Source organism: Falco punctatus, assembly GCF_963210335.1.
Source record: "Falco punctatus genome assembly, chromosome: 4".
Lineage (NCBI taxonomy): Eukaryota > Metazoa > Chordata > Aves > Falconiformes > Falconidae > Falco > Falco punctatus.
Genome location: NC_137583.1, coordinates 73662530 through 73684369, shown reverse-complemented (window position 1 = coordinate 73684369; position 21840 = coordinate 73662530). Strand labels below are relative to the sequence as shown.

The 21840-nt window shown below is 38.9% G+C and overlaps 1 protein-coding gene across 1 annotated transcript in view; it reads right to left on the bottom strand.

Moving 5' to 3' along the window:
• Positions 1 to 17488, bottom strand: part of MINDY3 (MINDY lysine 48 deubiquitinase 3) — a 55832-nt gene extending 38344 nt beyond the window's left edge. The window contains exons 1-7 of the mRNA XM_080386374.1: positions 17235 to 17488; positions 9375 to 9454; positions 7229 to 7286; positions 6613 to 6786; positions 2749 to 2800; positions 653 to 767; positions 207 to 280 (exon numbers count right to left, since the gene is read on the bottom strand). Of these exons, the coding sequence (XP_080242500.1) occupies positions 207 to 280; positions 653 to 767; positions 2749 to 2800; positions 6613 to 6786; positions 7229 to 7286; positions 9375 to 9454; positions 17235 to 17331 (650 nt within the window). The 5' untranslated portion in view covers positions 17332 to 17488. The remainder of the gene's footprint in view (positions 1 to 206; positions 281 to 652; positions 768 to 2748; positions 2801 to 6612; positions 6787 to 7228; positions 7287 to 9374; positions 9455 to 17234) is intronic.
• Between the last annotated feature and the right edge of the window lie 4352 nt (positions 17489 to 21840).

Here is a 21840-nt window from a genome sequence, read left to right as displayed (position 1 = left end):
TTGAGAATTATTTCTGAAAATTCAGCAGTAACAGAAGCATTTTCTCAGAACTGATGCACTAAATGGAGTAAGCAGTGAAAAAGGCATGCTATGTTAAGTGTTGCTTTTAGCTATTTTAGTTACAACATGACAAAGATTGTAAGTTACAGAAACATAAAAAATTAGCCCACTAATGTAAGTGGTAGCAAACATATTTTGCAGCTTACCTTCCATGACCATAAACAGGGTCTATCAATGGCTCAGCTGCATCTTCAATTTCATTTTTAATGTTTTCAATACCCTGCAGAAAAATTACAAACATTTTTGCCCTCTTAAGGAATGAATTGTAACATTTACAGCAATAGAATGCAATAGTAAAACATTAAAAGGCTGATGTCCTTATATGAATTGATACCTAAACACACTTTTTTCATTTGATAACAGATGTTAGGGATATATAGGGAAGGATGTTTCTAAAATCCGTAATTCTCCCAGATCAGAGAGGAGGGGGGGGGGGAGAAAAAAAAAAAAGATACCATTCCATCCATTTATCTAGATTTGACTTAGTTTGTTGGTTTAGTGTTCACCTTTTACAGAAAAAGGATTATATGATCAAGCTTTCTCTTAACAAAGAAACAAAACACACACACAAAAAGTCAAACATCCCACAAACCTTTGTCAGTATTACAGAATACAAAAAGAGCAATACTCCAAATCTGTTTGTCCACACTGAATATTGATCCCAAACTGCATCCTTCAGTTCAGGGAAGCTTTTGAATGCTTGTTTGCTAAACAAAAAAAAAAAAAAAAGAAACAAAAACAAACAGACCCAACAGAAAGGGGGAATGTATTTAGATGAAGCATTAGAATAGTATCACAAACTACAAACAAGAACTACTAATACCTAACATGAAAATGTCCAAGTAAAAGCAGATTAAATCTGGTGTTACATACAGAATGACACAGCAGCTGTTCTGGAGCTACTATAACTGCCACAGAGCCATTAGTATTTACCCGTCAGAAGAAGACAAATAATTCTGGAGCAATGTGCAAAAATTAACGTAGTTTTTATATGCAAACACTAACCATAAAATTCCATACACCTGTGAAAGAGTTGAGTGGCTTGAACCAGTAATTCTACAAAACACTGTTACTGACATTGCAAATAGACTGTATGTCACCAAAATAATGTTTGCATTACGTAGTGTTCTGAAAGACACTCAGTCTATGAACAGCAGAAAAAAAAAGCTTCTACTTAACCAGGTAAGACTACCGTTCAGGTTTTCAATGTAATTATGACATTTCTCATGAGAATTTGATTTTGCTAAGACTCTAGCTTTGGAAAGAGCAAAATGTTCACAATCACGAGTGGTGTATTAACATTTGGGAAAATATCTGGTCGTATAATGGGGTTGCTGCCTGGACAGTAAGGTAATGCCAGGGATGATGTTTAAAATTAAAAAGTAAAATAAAAATAGAGGAAAGGAAAAAGATCCATCAAGATTCCAGTGAAGTAACACATGTTCGATTGCTTGAGATATTTAGAGCTAGCTTTACTTCTAACAGTGTAACAGAGATATTTAGTTCTGCTTTTCAGAACACATTAATTTTTATCGAGTAATTCAAACTAGATCGCACTTTCTGCTTATCTTACACAAACTTAGGTGTATTATTTTCTTTTTGATTTCTTGCACACTTTCAGTAACTCTTGTTTAAAAAAAGAAACAAACATCTGCAAAAATGTATCCATAGCTGGGTTTACTCTGGCTAACACTTGAGATTTTTAAACCACCTTTCATTATCAATAAAGTATACGTGGCATACAAGGTATGCAAGGCAAATTCAGTTCTGAAATCCATTACTCAGCTTGCTCTAAAGGTATATGCCAGAGCATTCATTTCCAGTGAGAAAGACTGAGAAAAACTGGAATTGATACCACGAGTCCAAAGATGGAAGGGGTGAGCTGGAGGGAGGGGAAGGGCAGAAAATTAGTGTTTTGATCAAATAAGCTTACAAAAATTTTATATTCTCCTCTTTCTTCTTTCCTCACATGACAATGGGTTTAAAAAGGAAACTATAATTACTACTGATACAACAAGCAGTAGTTATTTCAGTTCCAATTAGAAACATTTTCCACCTCAAGTGTTTTTTGCAATTCTGTTGCTCTTTATATCCTCTTTGAGGATTTATCTATATAACGATTACAATGTGAAAATAAAAGGCTGTTACCTTTAAAGGTAAACTCACTGGAACTGTAAGCTCTGTATTTACACCCCAGCAAGAGAACAATATTTGAAGTATGAAACAAAAAATCAGCCTTGTATATGAAACATTTTTATAGATGTTTCTTACAACGTCTCAAATCAGGAAAAATGACTAGATTACTTGTTTTTCTAGTAGATGTGTCACAAGTATTTCAGATAGAATCACCTCTGAAGACTGTGTATAAACATTGAGGATTAACATTTAACTTAAATGTGAATCTTAATTAGCTGTGTTCATATACTTGAAATACAAAATTTGGCCAATTTCGCACATTACATTGCTCCAGTTTTATTTTAAAGCCTAATGCTCATGCTCAAAATAATATTCTATTTTAAATGATAAAATGCAAAGAAAAGCCACCAAAATCCCCAAACCAGAACTTGAAGCCTAAGTTTAACCTGATGTATAACACACAAAAAGTTCCTCAACATACCCCTTTCAGGGCTGTGAAGATCACTGTAACTTCAAAATACTGTATTTTAAATGTTCCAACATATTACTTACTGAATTAATGCATGAAATCGCTCAAAGCCAAGCTCTTCGACAGCCAAGGCAGCTATACACAAGAGACACTTTTCAGCACTACACATGGCAAAAAAATGACACAAGATACACACAGCAAGCTAGTATACTTTCAAGCTTTAATTATATTTTTGATTTTTAATCCTCCCTTGGCATTTAGATTTTTTAGCTGATTAGTATAAACTAATTTACCACAACATTAAGAATCCACTATACCAATTAGTGAAAACATTTCTGTTTGGGCTAATCAATTTATTAAAAGCACAAAGCTACTAGAGTGTGTAGCCTTGAAAATATTTTGTCAAATACTAAGCTGTTGATTTTGTACCAAATGTGGCTGTCACAAAGTCATCAGGCATATGCATACTCTAGATATAATTTTGCAGGTCAACAAGTAGTATTATTTCCTAGAAAAGCAAGCATGATTATTTGGATCACTTTATCAACGTAGGTAAGCTGTATTTTTTCTTCAAATATACATTTCTGTTACTGAAATTTTGGGGGTTTGTGTCATTTGTGTGTGTCCCCGTCCCCATCCTCTCCCCTTAATGCTTATTTATTACAAACAAAAGTAGAATTATTCTGTAGTATTACACATCCTGTTTTCAAATAAATTCTCTCAGTTGTCCTTTAATAATGGATAAACAGCCTTTCAAGTAAGTGTCACATCCAAGACAGAAAAAAATACAGCATTAGTGTCTTCCCAAGTTCAACACAGGCTTTATACCTTTGTTCCCCGCACAACATTTCCTAATCAAGAAGATGAAATGAACTTATAAAATTTTCTTTTACCAACAGAAAGTTATACTTGCCAGTTGTGCAATTATCAAATTCTATAGACATTCAATTATTAAGACTGTAGCAGTTTTAAGTTCTGTCTATGTCCATAAGGACTTTATCTTCCTGCTAGTAGAATAATAAAACAAATACAACCCAGATAGATCTGCTTTCTGATAAGGGCCATTTAATACTGAATATTTAAATAATGTCTGATCATCTATCTACCAAGTTTTCCTGCATATAATTAAAGACTTGAAGCCATTAGGGCTAATACTACTGATCATTCTTCCCACAAAAATTCCAGAAAGGACTTTTTATGCCCTTTCTGACTGTATTTTGGAAGATGCACTAGATTTGCCTACATGCAAATACAAGTGATTCCCATCAATAGAATACTTTCATTTTCTACTTCAGAAATAAGACAGCAGTAGTCTTAAGAGCATTAGTTTTCATCTTTTGAAAAACTACAAGGAATTGCTAAAACTAGGTTACCAAGATCAAAACTAGACTTAAGAAAATTTATTTTTAATAATTTTTTTAAAAATATCAAACAATTAATCTATATTGCAGAAAATGCTACAGGAACTAACCCTACTCCAAGAACATATATTTTTGTACGCAGAAAGTTAGAGGGACTAAATCATATAAAGCAATCTTTGAACATGGGAACTTCCACTACTATAGCCAATGCATGGCCAACAAGTCACTGGTATACACCACAAAAGCAGATGAAAAATGCTATTGCATTCACTAAGTGCTCGAATCCACCTTTTGTTCACACAACAGGATGACAGGCAGTTTCATTCTGTTACTACAGGACAGAGTGAAATAGTAAGAGAACGACTATTTGAAACAAAGGGAAAGAAGTAGAAATCCTAAAGAGAAGCGTAGCTATACACAAACCAAACATGGCTAAACAAAGACAGTGCTTAGTGGAGAGGAAAAGAACAAACAGAATAGAGCATGAGGCTGTATGAGAAATACAATTCTATAGAAACTCTTTTAAAATGATACTCTCATCGTGCTGTGTCTAATAGTATTTCATGGTTTTAAAATAAATATATTCCCATACTCTGTTCCCAAATAGCAGCAGCCTGCCACATGGAATTGTATCTGTAATACTCCTCCACACACGTATCTTATCACACATATCCTACCAACTATGACAATGCCTGTTTCTATTTTTGATTACAGCAACCAAGAAATAAATGTATTCCTTTGCCCTTGCAGTAACAGAACACTGCATTATTGACAATACCTTCTCCTCATCTTTGCCCCAAGCCTAACCAGGCAAGAAACTGGTCTATAGTTAAATAGCAGGACATAAAAAAAACCCAAACAACCCAATCAACAAACCTAACAAATATGCCTTCAGTCAGGAAGTGTATTGCATTATACATACAAGGCAAAATACTGTTTGAACTATAGAGTACATACAAGAGGTATATTCAGTGTCTAGCAGGGAACATAGAATATGAACAGTGAAAGAGACTAATGTTGCTCGTGACAAAAGCAGATTGTTCATGGTAAACGTATCCTGCTCTTCCTAAGAGCATTCCATGGTATTAAGGATAATCAGGCAGAACTTGTAGGCTTGTACAGAAATATGAAAAGTGTAGATACATAACAGAATGGATTAGTTCATTAAGTATCAGTGTTTGGGAGTAATTATTGAGTGTGTGTTTAAAAAGACTTTCTGCTGAACATTTTCTACAATTAAAAGTTCTTTAGAATAAGGCAATATTAATAAACAGGGCAGTAAAAGCCTATTGATAGCTAGGTTCTGCTTTACTTTTTCTTCAAAGGACCCTTCATAATATTAGCAAGAGCTTCAGAGACAATGGAAAAATCCACAGAAATTAGTAATTTCAGAGGTTAACACTGCCTTATCTTGTAAAGGAAGACAGGGGTTTTATTATTTTTTTTAAACAGAAATGTTGTAGATAAAACTTTCTGGACAGTACTTTTTCTTAATTAAAAGAAAAATTGCTCACTTTGGAACTCTTATGTAGTGACCTTATGCTTTTTCAGTTAAGTTACACTTCCAATTATTGTTTGAGCCTTCTAAAGCACACAGAGCATATTGATAGAAGCAGACGAAGACTGCTTGTATCAAAGAGCTCCAGCACTACTAATTGCTACAGCAAGCTGCGCATGTATAAAAATCTACTTGTACAATTCTTACTTTGTAGTTATGCCACAAACTGCCGAATAACATATTCCTTCCATCAAAAGATGGCACCTTTATAAGCATGTTCTCATGTGAAGTTTTTCATACTTCTTAAGGGACACATTGGGAACAAAAACTAAAAGAAAGAGAAGCTTATCTTTTAACAAGTTAGATATCTCCCATTAAAAGATTAATAAATATACATCTCTATAATCATGTATGCACAGATAAAACTTTCCATGTCACTGACTCCACAGCAGTTAGATATGACTGGATGCAATATTTTAGTGCAGCAATGATGTTGACCAGATCCTTGATGTCAGTAACTACTGAAAGAATCAAGAAATTTGCAAAAAGCAGGTAACCACAAAATTCTCACCTACAAAAAAAATTCTGTTGATCTACTATAAGTTGATTTGATTAAGTTGTTTTGGTACTGCATAGAATCAAACAAAGAGAAAAAGGCTACCTGTCTGTAACAGGGGATCCAGAATATTTTAGAACAGATAAAGCACTGCAGAATTTCCTACAAAAGCTCTTCTGAAATACAGCAACAAGTGACAAGTTAAAATACTCTCCAGCGTTAGGAAGTATGTGGATTTTTCCAAATTAAAGACACAGCAGGTTCTAATAAATTACAAAATAAAATTTTAAAGATTATGAAAGTTGCTCAGATTCAAGAGGAACACGTATGTTAGAACTCCAGTGATAGACAGCACATTCAACAAAAAGGATCAATACCTCTAATTACAACAGACAAAACCCCATCTGTTGCTAACACAATCACCAAGGCAAAAATCACAACCATATAATAATAAAAAGCAGTGGCCCCTCAAAAAAACCCTACGTAATACTTCACTAAGTGATGGGTAATTTAGTATAGAAATACATCTTACAAGGTTGTTCCTCTTGGCGACTAGATTCCGCAGGACCTTCAGAAATACTAGCAGTTTCTTCAGTTGTTTTTCCTCTTATCCATGTTGCCAGAGAGTATGACTCGGAATTATCAGAGCAAGCCATTTCCAAAATATCACATAATGTATGACAGAGAAGGTTCTTCTGCTCCTCCTCTAAAAGATCAGAAACCTACATGAGTTCAACTGCTGCTAATCTATCTTATATAAGCTACTAGTATCTTTTTTATACATTAATGTTATCTAAATAATTGAGTTAATTACTTCTATTAATTATTAATGCTAATTGCTGTTTGACTATACTGGACCAAATAATTATAAAGCTGTCTTTAGAAAAATGGATTTTAGTATTATTTCTAATCCATTCCCTTTCCTAATACTAGATTTCAATATTTATAAAACACAGAAGTACTATAGACAGGCATAGACCTCAAAAATGGGAGTTTAGCAAGTATACACACTGTATGCTTCATAAAATGGCACGCTAGCACACTTAAACAAAAAGAAAGTGCAAAATACTTCACAGTCTTTGTACCAGGATATGCTTTACAAATTATTAAACCAGAAAAAATAAAGATTAAAGAAGATGTCTCAGTACCTGGACAGTCTCTCCAAGTAGACTTTTCGCTGGTAAAAAGCCTCTTCAAAAGGAATGCCTTTGTTATCGAAGCATAAAATAACAATAAAATACAAAACAATGTTAACTTTTACATTATGTCACAAGCTCTATACCAAAGCATTTTTGCATGTTATTAGAAGGGTTTCAAGCTGCTCATCATTCAATAAGAGACCCTGAGCCTGCACTGTTTACTGACTTTTCCCATTCAAACTAACTACAAAGACGACCTCATACACCTATGTTCACCATTATTGAGTTTGAACCTTAAGTACACTTCAAACACACAGGCTGCATATTTACATAAACATCTCCAAACTCACAGGACTACAGCAATGGAGGCACAAATATTTTGCAACATAACTGAAGAGTAGCACAAGACAACTCCAGTCCCACAGAGAAACTCCTGTAGTAGTTAAAAAGCCCACCTTCTCTTAACCATTGCAAGTCATAATTTGCAGAGCAGAATAAAGAAAACCTACGTGTCTCCTTATCTTTGTTTTGTTTTCCATTAACACTAATGTTGCAGTTAAAAAAAGACATGCTTTAAGTCAACAATCTTTGGGAAGCAGACTCCTGTCTAACTACTGTATTAGATGCTGTTCCAGGCATCTTAAGGCAGCACCTTAAAAACAGCTGTTTCAACTTTCACTTCTTCCTTGACAGACTCACCCTGTTCTCTCCCCACAGATGTTTTGCACACCTTTTAGTAACTCACAGCAGCACTAGGCACTGCAAGGTCTCCTTGATCCCTTCTTCCTTCCCTAGCTGGGACTCAGCTCACCTTTAAACATGTTTTAACTACTTAATTTCAAAGAAGTTGAACTACATATAAAACTGGAAAACCACTGCCTAGAAGAACATTTCATATGGTAAAGACTTGGCACTGCCTTTAAGGAGCTAGCTGGTCCTGTTCTTTACTCTCTCCATTCCCCCCAAATAAAAGACTTGTAATTCTAACATCAGAGACCAGACACTCTACATCTGGTTTTAAGATCACAGAACTATGTTAGAGTGTAATTCATAATAAAATATTTTTCTATTGATTGTTTACAATCTAAACAAGTGGCACTCCTTCCTGTGGTACAAGTCTTTTGGTAGGAACAGCATTTAGAGTGTCTTGAAGTAACCATAACAGAGGTTTTATGACTACCACATTACACACACCAGAGATGCAAACAATTCCACAACGTCACTTGTCTGACCCAGATACCTTCCAGTTCATGGTCAGATTAACTCTGCTACGTAACTTTAGTAGGTACTCTATCAGTGGGCAACGCCTCAACTCATACCTAGGCATAAACAGAACTTTATCTGTGTGTAAGACAAGGCAAGAGCAGTTTAACAGAAAAAGTAATGTGGCCCATGACAACGTCTGACTGCCTCTATGGGGTGCTCCTAAGAGAATGAAAAGCAGTTGCAGACTGAACAAACTGCTGTAGCGGAACAGATGCAGCCTACAGGTCATGTATCTAGACAGCAGTCAGCATGGCCCCAGAAACAGTATTTCAAAGAGCATGCACATAGCCTACAAGATACAATGGAGTAAGAAAACAAAAAAATTACAATCACACTTGGTTGAGTGTATCCAAAGCACAAGTGAAATCCTAAGCACATATCCAGAATAAAATATGGTTACTTGACATACTTTAATTATTCTGCTAACTAGGACTTCGAAAGTGTAACGTTTCTCCTTTTCTCAGCAAACCTTGTTAGGTTTGAAAATTGATTACTTCAAATATTTCCAATACAGTTAGCTAAAGCAGCTATTGTGATACAGATATTACACTTCTCAAGGACATGGAATTTGAGAGACAAGAAAGGATTATGATTGCATTTATATCTGATCTTTTACTTCTTTCCTTTATTCTGCATTCCCCACTTCAAACTTACCTCTGCTTGGATCAACCTTCTGCATTTAATCAAGTTACTTCTGTAAAATTACAGGTCAAAATCAGCCTATCTCTGCATTTTTACTGAGGTTTTTTCTCTCCTCCACACTAATTTTGACATCAATATATAACTGATCTGCAATTTTTTTTTAATATTTTAGTTCCACATATATAGACAAAAGAACAAAATCTGGGCTTACTAATTTTGAACCATTACTGTAAGAAATGCACCTTACCTGTACAGGTGCAATCACTGCACAAGGGCCACCTTCAAATTGTTCTAATGCAGTTGATTCAGATTCACTAAAGACAAATCCTGTCAAATGAAGTAAGACTGTATTTAGTGAAATATGTAAACAAGCACATGTTTACATATACTCCTTCCCTAACAGAAATGACATGATTTATTCACCTTTAAAGAGTAGGTAAGTTTAAGATTTTTTTTTCCTATGATAATGCAACAGAATGTGCTTAAACTCTCTGAAGAAAAAAAACTGTCATGAATACAGGTCAAAGCACAGAAATGAATTATTTAGCTCAGCAATGAAATCATGACCATGAAAGGCCAACAGCTGGGGTTTTAAAGGATTTTTAACAGTAAACCTGTCACTAGAGCACGTGGCTGCATGTTTAAACCATAGTTTTTATTTTATTTTGGTTTATTTCTTAGAAGTCAATTTAATCTCATGTCTAAGTGATAATATTTTGTCTCGCATCTAAAAAAGAAGTTACCTTTGAACCTTTGCTGAACATGCATAATACATTTCCTATGCCTCCCATTGATCTCATTTTTGGCCTATCAGTGCTTACTATTAAGCCTGAAATATGCTGAATAACTCAAATATTCACTTGTAACCACTGAAACAAGCCTCTTATAGTGTATCTTTTGTGAAAGAACGCTATTATTTACCGAGATGCAAGATCCCCTATTTTCTCCTTCCATCTTTAATGTATTTGTATTTCAGAATTACATGTAATACAGCAAATGCTTTAATTACTGCAGAATTGTTTGTTACCACCTCGTCCTTAAAGTTTCTTCAAGATATGATGATTCACAGCTTGCACATCTCATGGATAAATGCATATACCTTGATGAAGCTGACACATGGCAGGTTACTCACAGCAATATTTTGCATTATTTTTTTAAGTGCTGAGAAGATTGTGCTAAAGTGACTCTAGTTCAGTGTAATCCAGAAACTACACAACTGTAGTCAGCAACCAACCAGCAAGCACAAGCTAGTGGGGGCAGGGAGAAAGGGGATACATGCGTATTTTCACAGCAGTGTCAGTCTCAGCAGAAAAAAAAAAATAATCAATGCTTCTTGCCCACAATTTCTCCTTTTCTGAACTGTGTATCATTACATGCTGCCATACCAAAGGCATTGCTAACCCCTGGATGTGAATTTGAACTGGGGAAATGCATCGCCCTGGTGCAGACTGCCACACTACTGCATGACAGGTACATCATCCCAAGCGGCACAACAGACGACTGCTGCATGTTCTGTAGGCCATATTTCATCACAGAAATTACAGAAAGTTGTTCAACAACAGTGTGAAGATTTTTTTCTTAAGATGGATCAATGTAGCCATGTCGCAGCAATCTCCAAACTATCAGGCTTCCTCCTCTTTGTTCCCAACGGCTCACCTTTACCGGTGTCTGATCCAGATCCCCAGGCTCTTCCCGCCTATCTCAACGTGATCTGGATCACAGGCTATCCCCACCTGTCTCCACTACACTGGGCACCACCGTCACCACTCAAAACTTCAAACATCCCCCTGGCACAGCCACCACTGCTGTTACCACTCATTACACCCAGGCTCATAATCTGAAGGTCCTCAAAAGGGGGCACCAATTGTCGCTGCACTCTCCAAACTATCCAGCTGCAACAAGGTCTTTTACCATCTCATACCAACACACTCTTCATGCCAGTCCTTCTACTGCCTTCTCCTAGTCGCTCCTCATCCCAGGCTCACATTCCCTCTTTCTTCTCTCTGCTTCTTCCTCCTCTCTTCCTCAGCTGCTCCCTCTTCATTAGCTGCCCAACCCCTTAACAGAACCAGCCACAGCTGCACATCAGCCAACCCACCGCCCCTGAAGCCAGCCCACAGCTGTATATTATCAATGTTAATTAATGCAGCTTCATTCCTCTACATAGCCGTATTTCTTAAGAAAACCCACAGGGTTTCCCCCGTTTCTGACAGAAGGCTCCACCTGTTTGTTTTTTTAACTGAATGCACAAAAGTACATTATAAAGACGTATTTTATATCCAAAACCCAGATGCACATCAAGCCTACATACTTGGATCCAGCACCACCAAATGAAGCTCCATTAATCCATACTTCAACCATACTTGTCCTAGTGTCTTTTCGTTCCCCTGTTAACATGCCCTAATAAGAAATATCACCAGTCCTTTAAACTTTCTGAATTAGTTCGTGCAGGCTTATCATATTAAAAGGTAAGTCTTCCTCTACTTTGAAGTGTTACTGCATGCCATCTGAGCACATGGCAACAATAGGGGTTTTTTAGTAGTCTTAATGATTTAGCCACTGCTGATAAACAACATACTTGGATGTGGTACCATTAAACCACACTTAAGAAATCTTGAATTTGTTTCACATTCTTCAGTCTTCTCATAGAAAGCATGAACTGTCTCAGCTTAAGCCTGCCCTATTTTTCAAAATTGCTTCCTAAAAATAAAGAAAATTGAGTGTGATCCACCAGAGCGGATAAAATTTGAGACAGACAATGCAAAATCGCTATTACACAGAATTTGAAAGAACACAACCATAGGAAAAAACATATAGAATACCTAAAGGAACACTTAATTTCTTTTCACCTGAATACTGCTTAATGCTTAACAAACATTATGGTTCTAGAAGCTGTTAAGCAAAAAAATGGGCTTTAGGGTTTTCGGGTTTGCTCTCTTTTTCAATGCTTATACAAAACCTGAAGTCAGCTCAGGTAAAATTTCAGAAACCAGAAGTCTGAAGTCCATCTGGGTTCAAGTCTACCTCAGCCTGCAATCACACCTACTTACCTTTTTTGCAGTCCACAACAAACACGTCTTGGGCAATATCTACAAACACCCATCAACCCCACGCTCTTCCTTATGATTAATAGTAATGCCCTGGCCACCCTTTAAGCTACCAGCTAAGACCAGCATCTCTGATCCAAACTAATTTCTACTTACTCTCACTCTTAACAAATCATATCTACCATGCCGTTTCTTTCACTCAAGATAAAATTTCAGAAGTAAATTAGATGTAAAGCAGCCAAAATAATCTTTTTTTTTTAATTAACCTGCCTGCCTTTTATCCATGAGTATAATTATCATCACTTACCTATATGAAATAAAGTCGTATCATTATCATTCATCTTCCTTGTCATTTATAACCCTATTAAATGCTCCATTGACCTCATTTTCCCCACATCACTACTGTTGTACTGCTTTAACCTTTTGAGGGGTGGGGAATGGATCTAGATTCCTGTTGGTAGTGTATTGCCCAATATTTTGAGTTATAATGACTAAGATATTTCCAAATCTGTCTTTATATCCTTTGTCCACTATTATCACACAACACAAAGTTTTGTTCTCTTTATTTCCCCAAAATCTAGCATTTACCAAGGCCCACGCTTCTTTTCTTACACCTAATTCTTAGCCCTTCTACATAGTTTGCCAGAATGCATGTATGACTTGGTTACTGACTCTTGCTTTTCATCTAATACTCCACATCATGTTCCAAAGCACTATAAAACCCATTCATTCTTCTATTAAGAGCATCCCACCCCCTTCCTGCATCTGTGTTTCTAAAAAAAATGTGTTTTTTTTCACATCCAAGACACTTCAGACATTAGTAACACTGTCATTTTACAAACACAAGAACCAGCTCTAGCTGAATGAGGGAGACAAGGGTATGTGTGCCTGAAGAGCATGCAACATTAACCACATTAGAAAAAACCCCTTGCTCTCTCCCTGGTCCAAACTAGCTACAAAGATGCTGCGCTATTCATTTTTTTTGTACTGTTCTCTGCTGAGCTGGTCTCTCACCATGGAACTGCACTTTTTCTCTATCAGGCAGTTTTTGTATCCCAAAATACTAGAATAAACTATTATTATTCAAGTACAAGGTTTATAGCACATCTTAATGTTTCATCCTTTCTCCAGAGCTGGTTGTAGAATGACAGACATTTTGCATATAGGTTTTTGCATGGGTTTTCAAAGTGTATCTTTATAGCGAAATAAAACTGAAGTTTTCGGGGGGGGACAGGGACGGACAGGGGACAGGGAAGGGACACAAACCACCAAACCATCAAAACAACTTTTTCCACAGACACAAAAAGAAAGGAGCCTTTACTACAGCAGTACCACACCAAAACTCCACTTAGTGGGTTGTAGATAAAGAGCCAGGAAGTCCTGGAAGAGTTTGAGGAAAGTATCCAAATTACCTGGCAGGCTACCACTACACTGGGCAACAAGCTGCCAGAAAACAAGGTAAGATTCCAACGCTTCTGCCTTTTTTCACGCTTTTGTAAAACAAACCAAAAAACCCCAAAGGAGCTCTATGAAACTCCTGAATTTTGACTGAAACTTCTGAATCTGTACCCTGGTAAGAGCCTTCTATGTGAGCACTCCTCAAGACCTTTTGTTTTCTTTAAGCCTGTCAGCCTCATCCGGATTCACTAGCCCCACAGCCTTACTTTAAGAAAGGACAATGTCTTTTCAGATATTCCTTTTTGGGCCCAGACAGTAGTAAAGAGTTTTAGGGTTCACTATTTAGATAATTGTGTTAAAGGGCATTTCAAATTCTTACAGCTCTACGCAGTAGCCACCATGCCTGTTAGCCAGAAAATACAATCTTCTTGACAACTTAAGTTACAGGTTCACACCCCATTTTTTTCCACATTAAATGGTATCTTCTGGTCTCCTTCCAGTTTAACAGTGCTGAAAGGGCTGTTACTTACTCATAATGACACAGTCTCTCAAAAGACTGTATTCCTGCCCCAAAGCCTAACTTTTCACTCTGCAAGCTTCACAAGGTTTTGCATCCTCCAGAATGAATTCACTATTTTAAGACAACTCTGCATTATGGAAGTAATGAAATAAACATCTAGATCTAATATACAATAGAAAGGATTTGACAGTCTGTCTAAAACAGCAAGATGTGGTTATTTTTTCTATAAAGACAGCATTGCTACTCCGACATCAATAAGCCACTCCAAGTTTAACCCCAGCCGACAACGAAGTACCATGCAGCTGCTCTTTTCTGTCCAAAGACCAGTGAAAAAACAGCTTAGGTAATTCTGAAAGGATGCTGTGCTCAAACCTGCCAGGCATCCAGAGTTGCATAGACCTGATGCTGCATGCCTTAGGGCTGATCTAATGAGTGCCTTTATGAATGGAATTTGTCTCTTGGATCAATGAAGAAAACCACTCCTAACATGGGTACATTCAGTTGTCCTAACTCCTTTTTTTTTGTCATCATATCTATGCCAGGAAACACTGAAGTGCAGACCGAGCCTTTGCACTACATTCCTCTGTGTCAGCTTTGAGGATTCTGGTAAATGGTACCCACAAGGTTCAAACTGCAAATTCTGCTGCAGTCATTAACAAAAACATTTCTGTAAAAAAAGCACAACACAAAACCCCAACAACTGCAACAACAACTTTGTGGCCATGCCTTTGTTAAGTCAGGAACCTAAACAATACATTTAAAGTTGCAAATGAAGCTGAGGGAATTACCATCACTAACTTCAAAAGCATAACCACATTAGGTAGGTCCATTCTGTTAACTGCCTGAGAATCAGTCTGTCTTCAGTTTTGGCCAGACGAATTTGATGGTTAATGATTTTGGTGCATGATGAGGATTCCTAGAACACCACTGTCTTTACTGAGAAACTGAGTGGTTCAAGTCTTGCATTTCTCAACACCCTCCATACTCTATACTTTTCTTTCCAAATGTAAATTATAGCCCTCAAACTTCCCAAGGGCTTGAGAAAGGACCGGACAACATTCAGAAAGTATTGGAAATAAATACCAGTGTTGGCACTACACTCTAAAGAAAAAAAGAAACCAAACCCACAAAAAAACCACCCGAACACCAAACTAGTTGTTTGATTCTTTCTATATATATAACGTGAAACAAGGAGTCTACCTTTTAAACTTTGAAGTGTTTGGAAATAACAAAGCTTGAATTCTATCTTTGGGGTTTGTTTTAATTTTGATGAGTCAGTGTTGACAAGACTCCTTTACAGTAGATAAATGATGCAGAACTTTTTCAACAAAATAGAAACAGAAAGTTGGATAAATGTATTATGCTGCTACACAATGTAAGGGACTAATCCTGACTTTTTTTAATTCCCAGCACAAAACCCCCAAACAACACACTAACTTATCACCATGTGGCTTTACTTCACAGAATTGACTGTATTAAAGAGCATATAGAGAAGGGAACAGATATACTACACAGCATAGTTACAAGACTTTCCCTAAAGACAGATAGGAAATAATAGTTCCTTTCTAGGAGCCACGAAGAACACAAGAGGCCTTTTCCATCAGTCTTCCACAGGATCACAAGTGTGGAGCATTACAACACACACTTCAATAAATTTTGAAACTGCTAAAATTTCATATACAAACAATCTTGAAAATGTCAATTCTATTAATCTAACATTACCAGTTAGAGAAATAATTAAGGTTTTCAACACCAATTCTTTTTTGTGACTTTGCAAAAACCTTGTTACTGAAACTACAACATCATACCAAAACTTAAGAGATATTTCAGAAAGTAATTATACTTCAATAAAAGTAATCAATTCACTAGGAAAAGTAATGGCTTATTAGCTCTGGTTAAATTCTAAAACTTAGAAGGAATTTTGCCTTCCCCCTTCCCCCCCCCCCCCCCCATTATTTCTCACTAAATTATTTGAACACAGACTAAGGTAGGGAAACAGGTATCAGAGTCTGGCAACGCACTCTGTGTCCTGTGACGGGAGAAGCTTTGCAGCTCCCAAATCAACATCACACATGCATCTAATGAAACTATGCAGATAACAAAACTCACACTAAGAAAAACAGAAAAGAAAAAAAAAAAGAGCAGCAAGGAACAGAGAACACTAAGAACATCCTTTTGTTTCAGCCAATTTTACCCTCAGACCTGAACACATTAATTTTGTTTTAAATCTATAAATTCTACTATCATATTAGCAGTGGTTTTATTATGATCTTCATTACTGGAACTCTTCAATGGCCATAGTAAGTTACAGACAAGGCTATTATTCCCTTCTTTCAGCCAGGACAGCTACACAGACTGATTACTTGCATATCATTTTTATCGGAAAGTCTCTGTACTACACCTTGCAACTGCAGTTTTGAAAGAATACCAGTAAGTCTCTGTCAAGAAGAACCTATGTGTAGGCTGAGTAATTTAAATGCAGAATAAACATCTTAGAAATGCACCAGGTTCAAAGGTTATTGTTGTTTTACCTCTTAAGATACCATGCTGAAGATGGTATACACCTGCTTCAATTGCCAAAGAACCTGTTTAAAAACGCCCTGTGAATCTGTCCCAAGCCTGTCCCCCCTTTTGCTGTTTATCCGTGACTCCCACATTCCTGCCAAAAAACCACCCCAAACGAAACCACTTATGTTCATGTTCCCATGAGCTATGTAAAATAATGGCACAAGATGCTCTAGAAACATATTTTAAAAATACATTTCCTTCCCTACTCTTTTATGTTCCGTTGAAGATTTGCGGCAGAAGACGACCAAGCTGCAAAACCATATTATTTAGCAAGTGAAACTGCTGCATCATTTTCCCCATGGGCCACACGCTGCGCTGCCGGAGGCGCGGGAAGGCGAACGGCCGCCGCTGCCTCGGGCCGGGCGGAGGGGCCCTGCCTCCCCTCAGGCGCCCAGCGGCCCGGCGGCGGGGAGCCCGCGGGCGCGGCGGGGGGAGCCGGGTCCGCCCGGGCAGGTGGGCCGAGCGGCCGGACGCGCCAGGGAAGGGCGCCGGGAAGGAGGCCGGGCGGGCACCGAGGCAGGGGAAGGGCCGGGCCAGGCGGGGAGCGGGGCCGGGGCGCGGCGCACGCAGGTACCTTGCGCCCAGCGGCAGAAGATGGTGTCGGCCAGCCCGCGGGGCCCGGCCTTTTTGCCCCACACCAGGTGGATAAGCTCCTGGCCCGCCTCGGACATGACGGGGCGGCGGCGGCCCAGCGGCCGGGCGGGCGAGGCGTCTCCCGGCGGCGGAGGCGGCTCTGGCAGCCGCTGCCCCTGCGCAGGGGAGGGGCCGGGCCGGGCCGGGCCGGGCGGGAGGGCGGGGCCGGGCGGGGCGCTAGCGCAGGAGGCGTGGCCTCGCCGGGCACCGCGAGGGGTGGCGCATGCGCGGTGGCCTCTACCCGCTGCCCCGGCAGGCCCTGGTGCTTCCGCCGGCGCAGGAAGCGGCGCGCGGGGGTGTGGCGTTTTGGCGGGCGGTAGCGGGCGCCGATCGCTGCGGCGGTTTGCCGTGCCGTGCCGTGCCGGAGCCTGGCGGGGAGGCGTGCCGCGCGGGGCACGGCCGCTGGCCTCACGGGGTGTGTGGTGTTGGGGGGCAGCCGTTGGGTGTAGCGGTGAACACACGGGGCAGCCCGCACCGTCAGGGCGGCCCGCACCGTCAGCGGCCGGGGTGCGCGGCCGGTGCCTCCAGCTAGCAGCTGCCCTTGGCCTTCCCCCGCCCGCTGGCGTTTGGCCCTACCGCGGCTGCCTTGGGCCCCGCTCGGTGCGGGCCGCCCCAGGAGCTGCTTTAAACAGTTGAGCGGAACAGAATGGCGCTGCGAGGAGATAGCGGTGTTGGAGAGAATGGCCTTTTAAGGCTTAGTGTGCAGCACGCAGCAGTCTGTGCGAAGACTCCTGATGTTGCATCTGTGCTGGATATACCGGGGTATCCCCAGGAATTCAGTGTCATAACAGTACAAGTTACTTTATGTATTGGATGCATAGCGTCTTGTAGAAGCACTAACCTAACATAAAGTGTAGTGCTTGCATATATACACGTAATATCGTTACTGTTCTGGAAAGAGCTCTTTAGCTGGCAGTGCCTATATTCATACAGTAGTTTGGAACAAAGAATGAAAGGTAGCCACGTGGTTGACATCCCCCAAACTTGTAAGGATTCAGATTTAGAAAATAAATTTGGTTTACCTAATCTAGTAATAACTTTTTTTTTTTTTTTGAGTAGAGAGTTTAGAAATAGAGACTGAATGCCTCTTATCAAAGGTTGTTGCCATTTTTTTCTGAAATGTAATTATCATTCAAATGGGAACTTCATGAAGGTTTTGTGGTCAGTGTCGTGCAGAAGATTAACGTAGGCTTTTAACAAAATTTTTCAGAAGGGTAGTAATCATTACCATTGACAAAACCAGATTAAGGATGTTCTCTTAGAAAAAACATTTCAATCTAAAAGTTTTCTAGGTGAAACTATTGCCTATGCTACTTGGAATTCTACATGTGGTGTGCAGATGAAACAGCTGTGACATTTTGTCCACCCACTTCATCATATGCTTAACTACTTTTTTGCAGATGGAGCACATATTGAAACTGTTATAGGTGCAATCATTCTGAATTAAGTATGAAAATAGCCAATATCGGAGCCTTTATAAGCTTTCTGACATGTCATACCACAAATACCTATGAGGATGGTGTGGTTGTACTTTTGATTTTTAAGAATTTTCAAGTACTTGCACAGCGAAGCATTTTCTGAATAATTATTGACAAGCCATCAGTTATCTCCAGCATTCATTAACAGAATGGATTCTGGATTTGCATAAGTAATGCTTAAAATGGACACCTTGATTTTTAGCATAAAGAATAACTCCAAGTGGAAATAACTTCATTAGAAGTAAAGGCATCGTAACAACAAGTTAATGTTCTGTACCTACTGTAATAAAGGCCATCATGTTAATTTTTGTGTGTTTTGAATTGTGCAGTAAAATGCAAATCTAGATGCAGTACTTTGAGTTTGATACTAGGTATAGCAGGCTTGAAATTGTAAACATCCCATGAGCAGGAGGAAACTATCAAAGTATATATATTTTAAAGTGTATTGATTATACATTTGAGATATTTCAGACAAGTATTTATAACAAAATGGTGTGATGATGCAAGCATAAGCCAACGAAATTCAGATTAGGCACTGATAGGAAGGCTTTATGAGGAGGAGGACAGAAAGCTGCTGGGCTTGTTTGAAGGAAACAAACATTGTCATGGATGCTTGGGTGCAATCGGAAAAACAATTCAGTGAACAACTGGAGAAACAAGGGGAGAATGCACTTTAAAACAAGGATGCTGAACCTAAAACTGGACAATGGTCACTGCTGTATGGGAGAAGAGTTGGATGGCACCACCCAGAGGCGCCAGAGGGCTGGAAAAACTCCTCCACCTACCTCTGATGCCCTGGATTATCATTTGCCTGTTGTCAAAAGGAAGATTAATTAGGAGGAGAGTGCCCATTGATTTCATGGGTGTAAACAGGTATTCACACTGAAAGGCGTATAAGGAAAAGCTCAATCACAACTTCAGGAGTTGTGAGCCAGAAGTGCTGCAGTTTAGTGTGCTCTAAATAACCGCAACAGGTTTACTTTCTCATCACAGAGTGGAAGAATGCTTATCAACCATGGCATCTGTGATTACGGACCCACAGGTGAGCTAGCAGCTAGTACTCCTGCAAAGTCTGTCATGGTTTAACCTGAGTCAGTAACTTAAGTATTATGCAGCCACTTGCTCTCCCCACTGCCCAGCGCCCAGAGGGGTGGGGAGGAGAATCAGGAAGGAATGTAAAGCTCAAGCATTGAGGTAAGAACAATTTAATAAGTAAAACAAAATAAAATTGGGAAACCCCACAATAATAATAACAATTGTAATGGAAAGGAAGGAGAAGGGGAGAGGAATGAAATCCAAAGGGAACAGAGAAAAAAACCCAAGCAACGGACAACACAAGTGCTCACCACCTGCTGACTGATGCCCCACCAGTCCCCAGGCAGCCATTGGCAGGCCCTGACCAACTCCCCCCTGTTTATATACTGAGCATGACATGCTACGGTATGGAATATCCCTTTGACCAGATCAAGTCAGGTGTCCTAGCTACGTCCTCTCCCAATTTCTTGTGCCCCTCCAGTGCTCTCACTGGCAAGGCCTGAGAAACTGAAAAGTCTTTGACTTAGTATAAACATTATCCAGCAACAATTAAAAACATCTGTTATCAACATTATACTCAAACCACATCCGTGTCACAGCACTGCACCAGCTACTAAGGAAATTAACTGTCTCAGCTGAATCCAAGAGAAGTCACAACAGCAAGTTAAATTGAATCTGTATTTCTAGCCTGCCTTAGAATGACAAATAGCCGCATATTGGTGAGGCTTTAGGCTAATGCCCTGTGTTGTGTAAAAATTATTTGTAAATGTTTTGCCAGCTACTGGCTATTGTATACCTCTGATATTGCTAATTTGCTCCATATAATTGGAATGCAGATATGAGGAAACATGTCTTCAGCGTTACTCACTATACTGACAAAAGCAAAGACAGTAACAAGAGACACAAGATGTAATGCAGTTTGATCCATCTTGATTTGGTTGGCATACAGCACACCGACTCCAATATAGACAAATAAAAATCTGAATCTGGGAACAAGGAAGCAATCTTGGGCATATGTGCCAACTGGAACAATCTGCCATGTGCTGGTTAGGAAAAGCATTAGGAAAATACCACTTAAATCATTAGCCTCACTAATACAAATCATAAAAGGCAAACTGTATAGTCAGCTGTAGCAAGCAACACTGAATAAAAGCGAATGAGACTGGATGTCAACAATTACGACTTTCGATTTCTCACTGATCATCTTTTAAGTTTTGGGTTCATAAGCCAGTGATACGTTGCATATGCATACCAAAGATTGTGTGAATTTATGTAGGTAGTTGGGTTGCAGTTAGTGAGGAAGAAACTAAAGAGAAGGATTAGGAGAGAAGCATATGAAAAAAACTGGTACTTTGGACTTAGGAATGTACCAGGCCTTCTCGTTTTTCAGGTTGCTGCATTTGTTCATGGGTTTGTTCACTAAAGGAAGAACTTAGAGCTCCTTTGGGTCTAATACCATGTTGGCTTGTGTATACAGTATCTCAGAAACAGAATGTATGTGGATTGGAGTTTGAACTCTGAACAAAGAATGTGCAAATCAGCACACTAATACATGGAAATAGTATTTTCTAAAATTATGAAACAGTGGTATTTAAATCATGTTTCTGTGGACTTTGGCATGTATGAACTGTACTGTAAAGTCACACTTCAAGGGAAGATAATGGAAGATAAAGACCTCTGCCTGTTGGGTCTTTACCTCCTTAAAATGTTTAGAGGTATGCAAATCAAGGAAGGTTAAAAATCACTGCTCTACAGCATTGCTTGAGTATGTTCTGAGTAGTATACACAGAGCTGAACTATTTCAAATAGTTTCTATTAAATGCACGTGTTTTCCCCCTTTTTATAATGTTGGACTGCCATCATGTGGTTAGTTTGTACTTAACACGCACTTTTAAACTGCAAGTTTTCTTTTTTCCTCTTAAATAATATGCACTTTTCACTTTCTTCTTTTTCTTTGTGAAATGCTGTTAATTCCCTGTGCAGGGTAGTTTGGTAGTTTTTGGGTTGTTTTAGGAAAACGTGCAACTTCCTTTC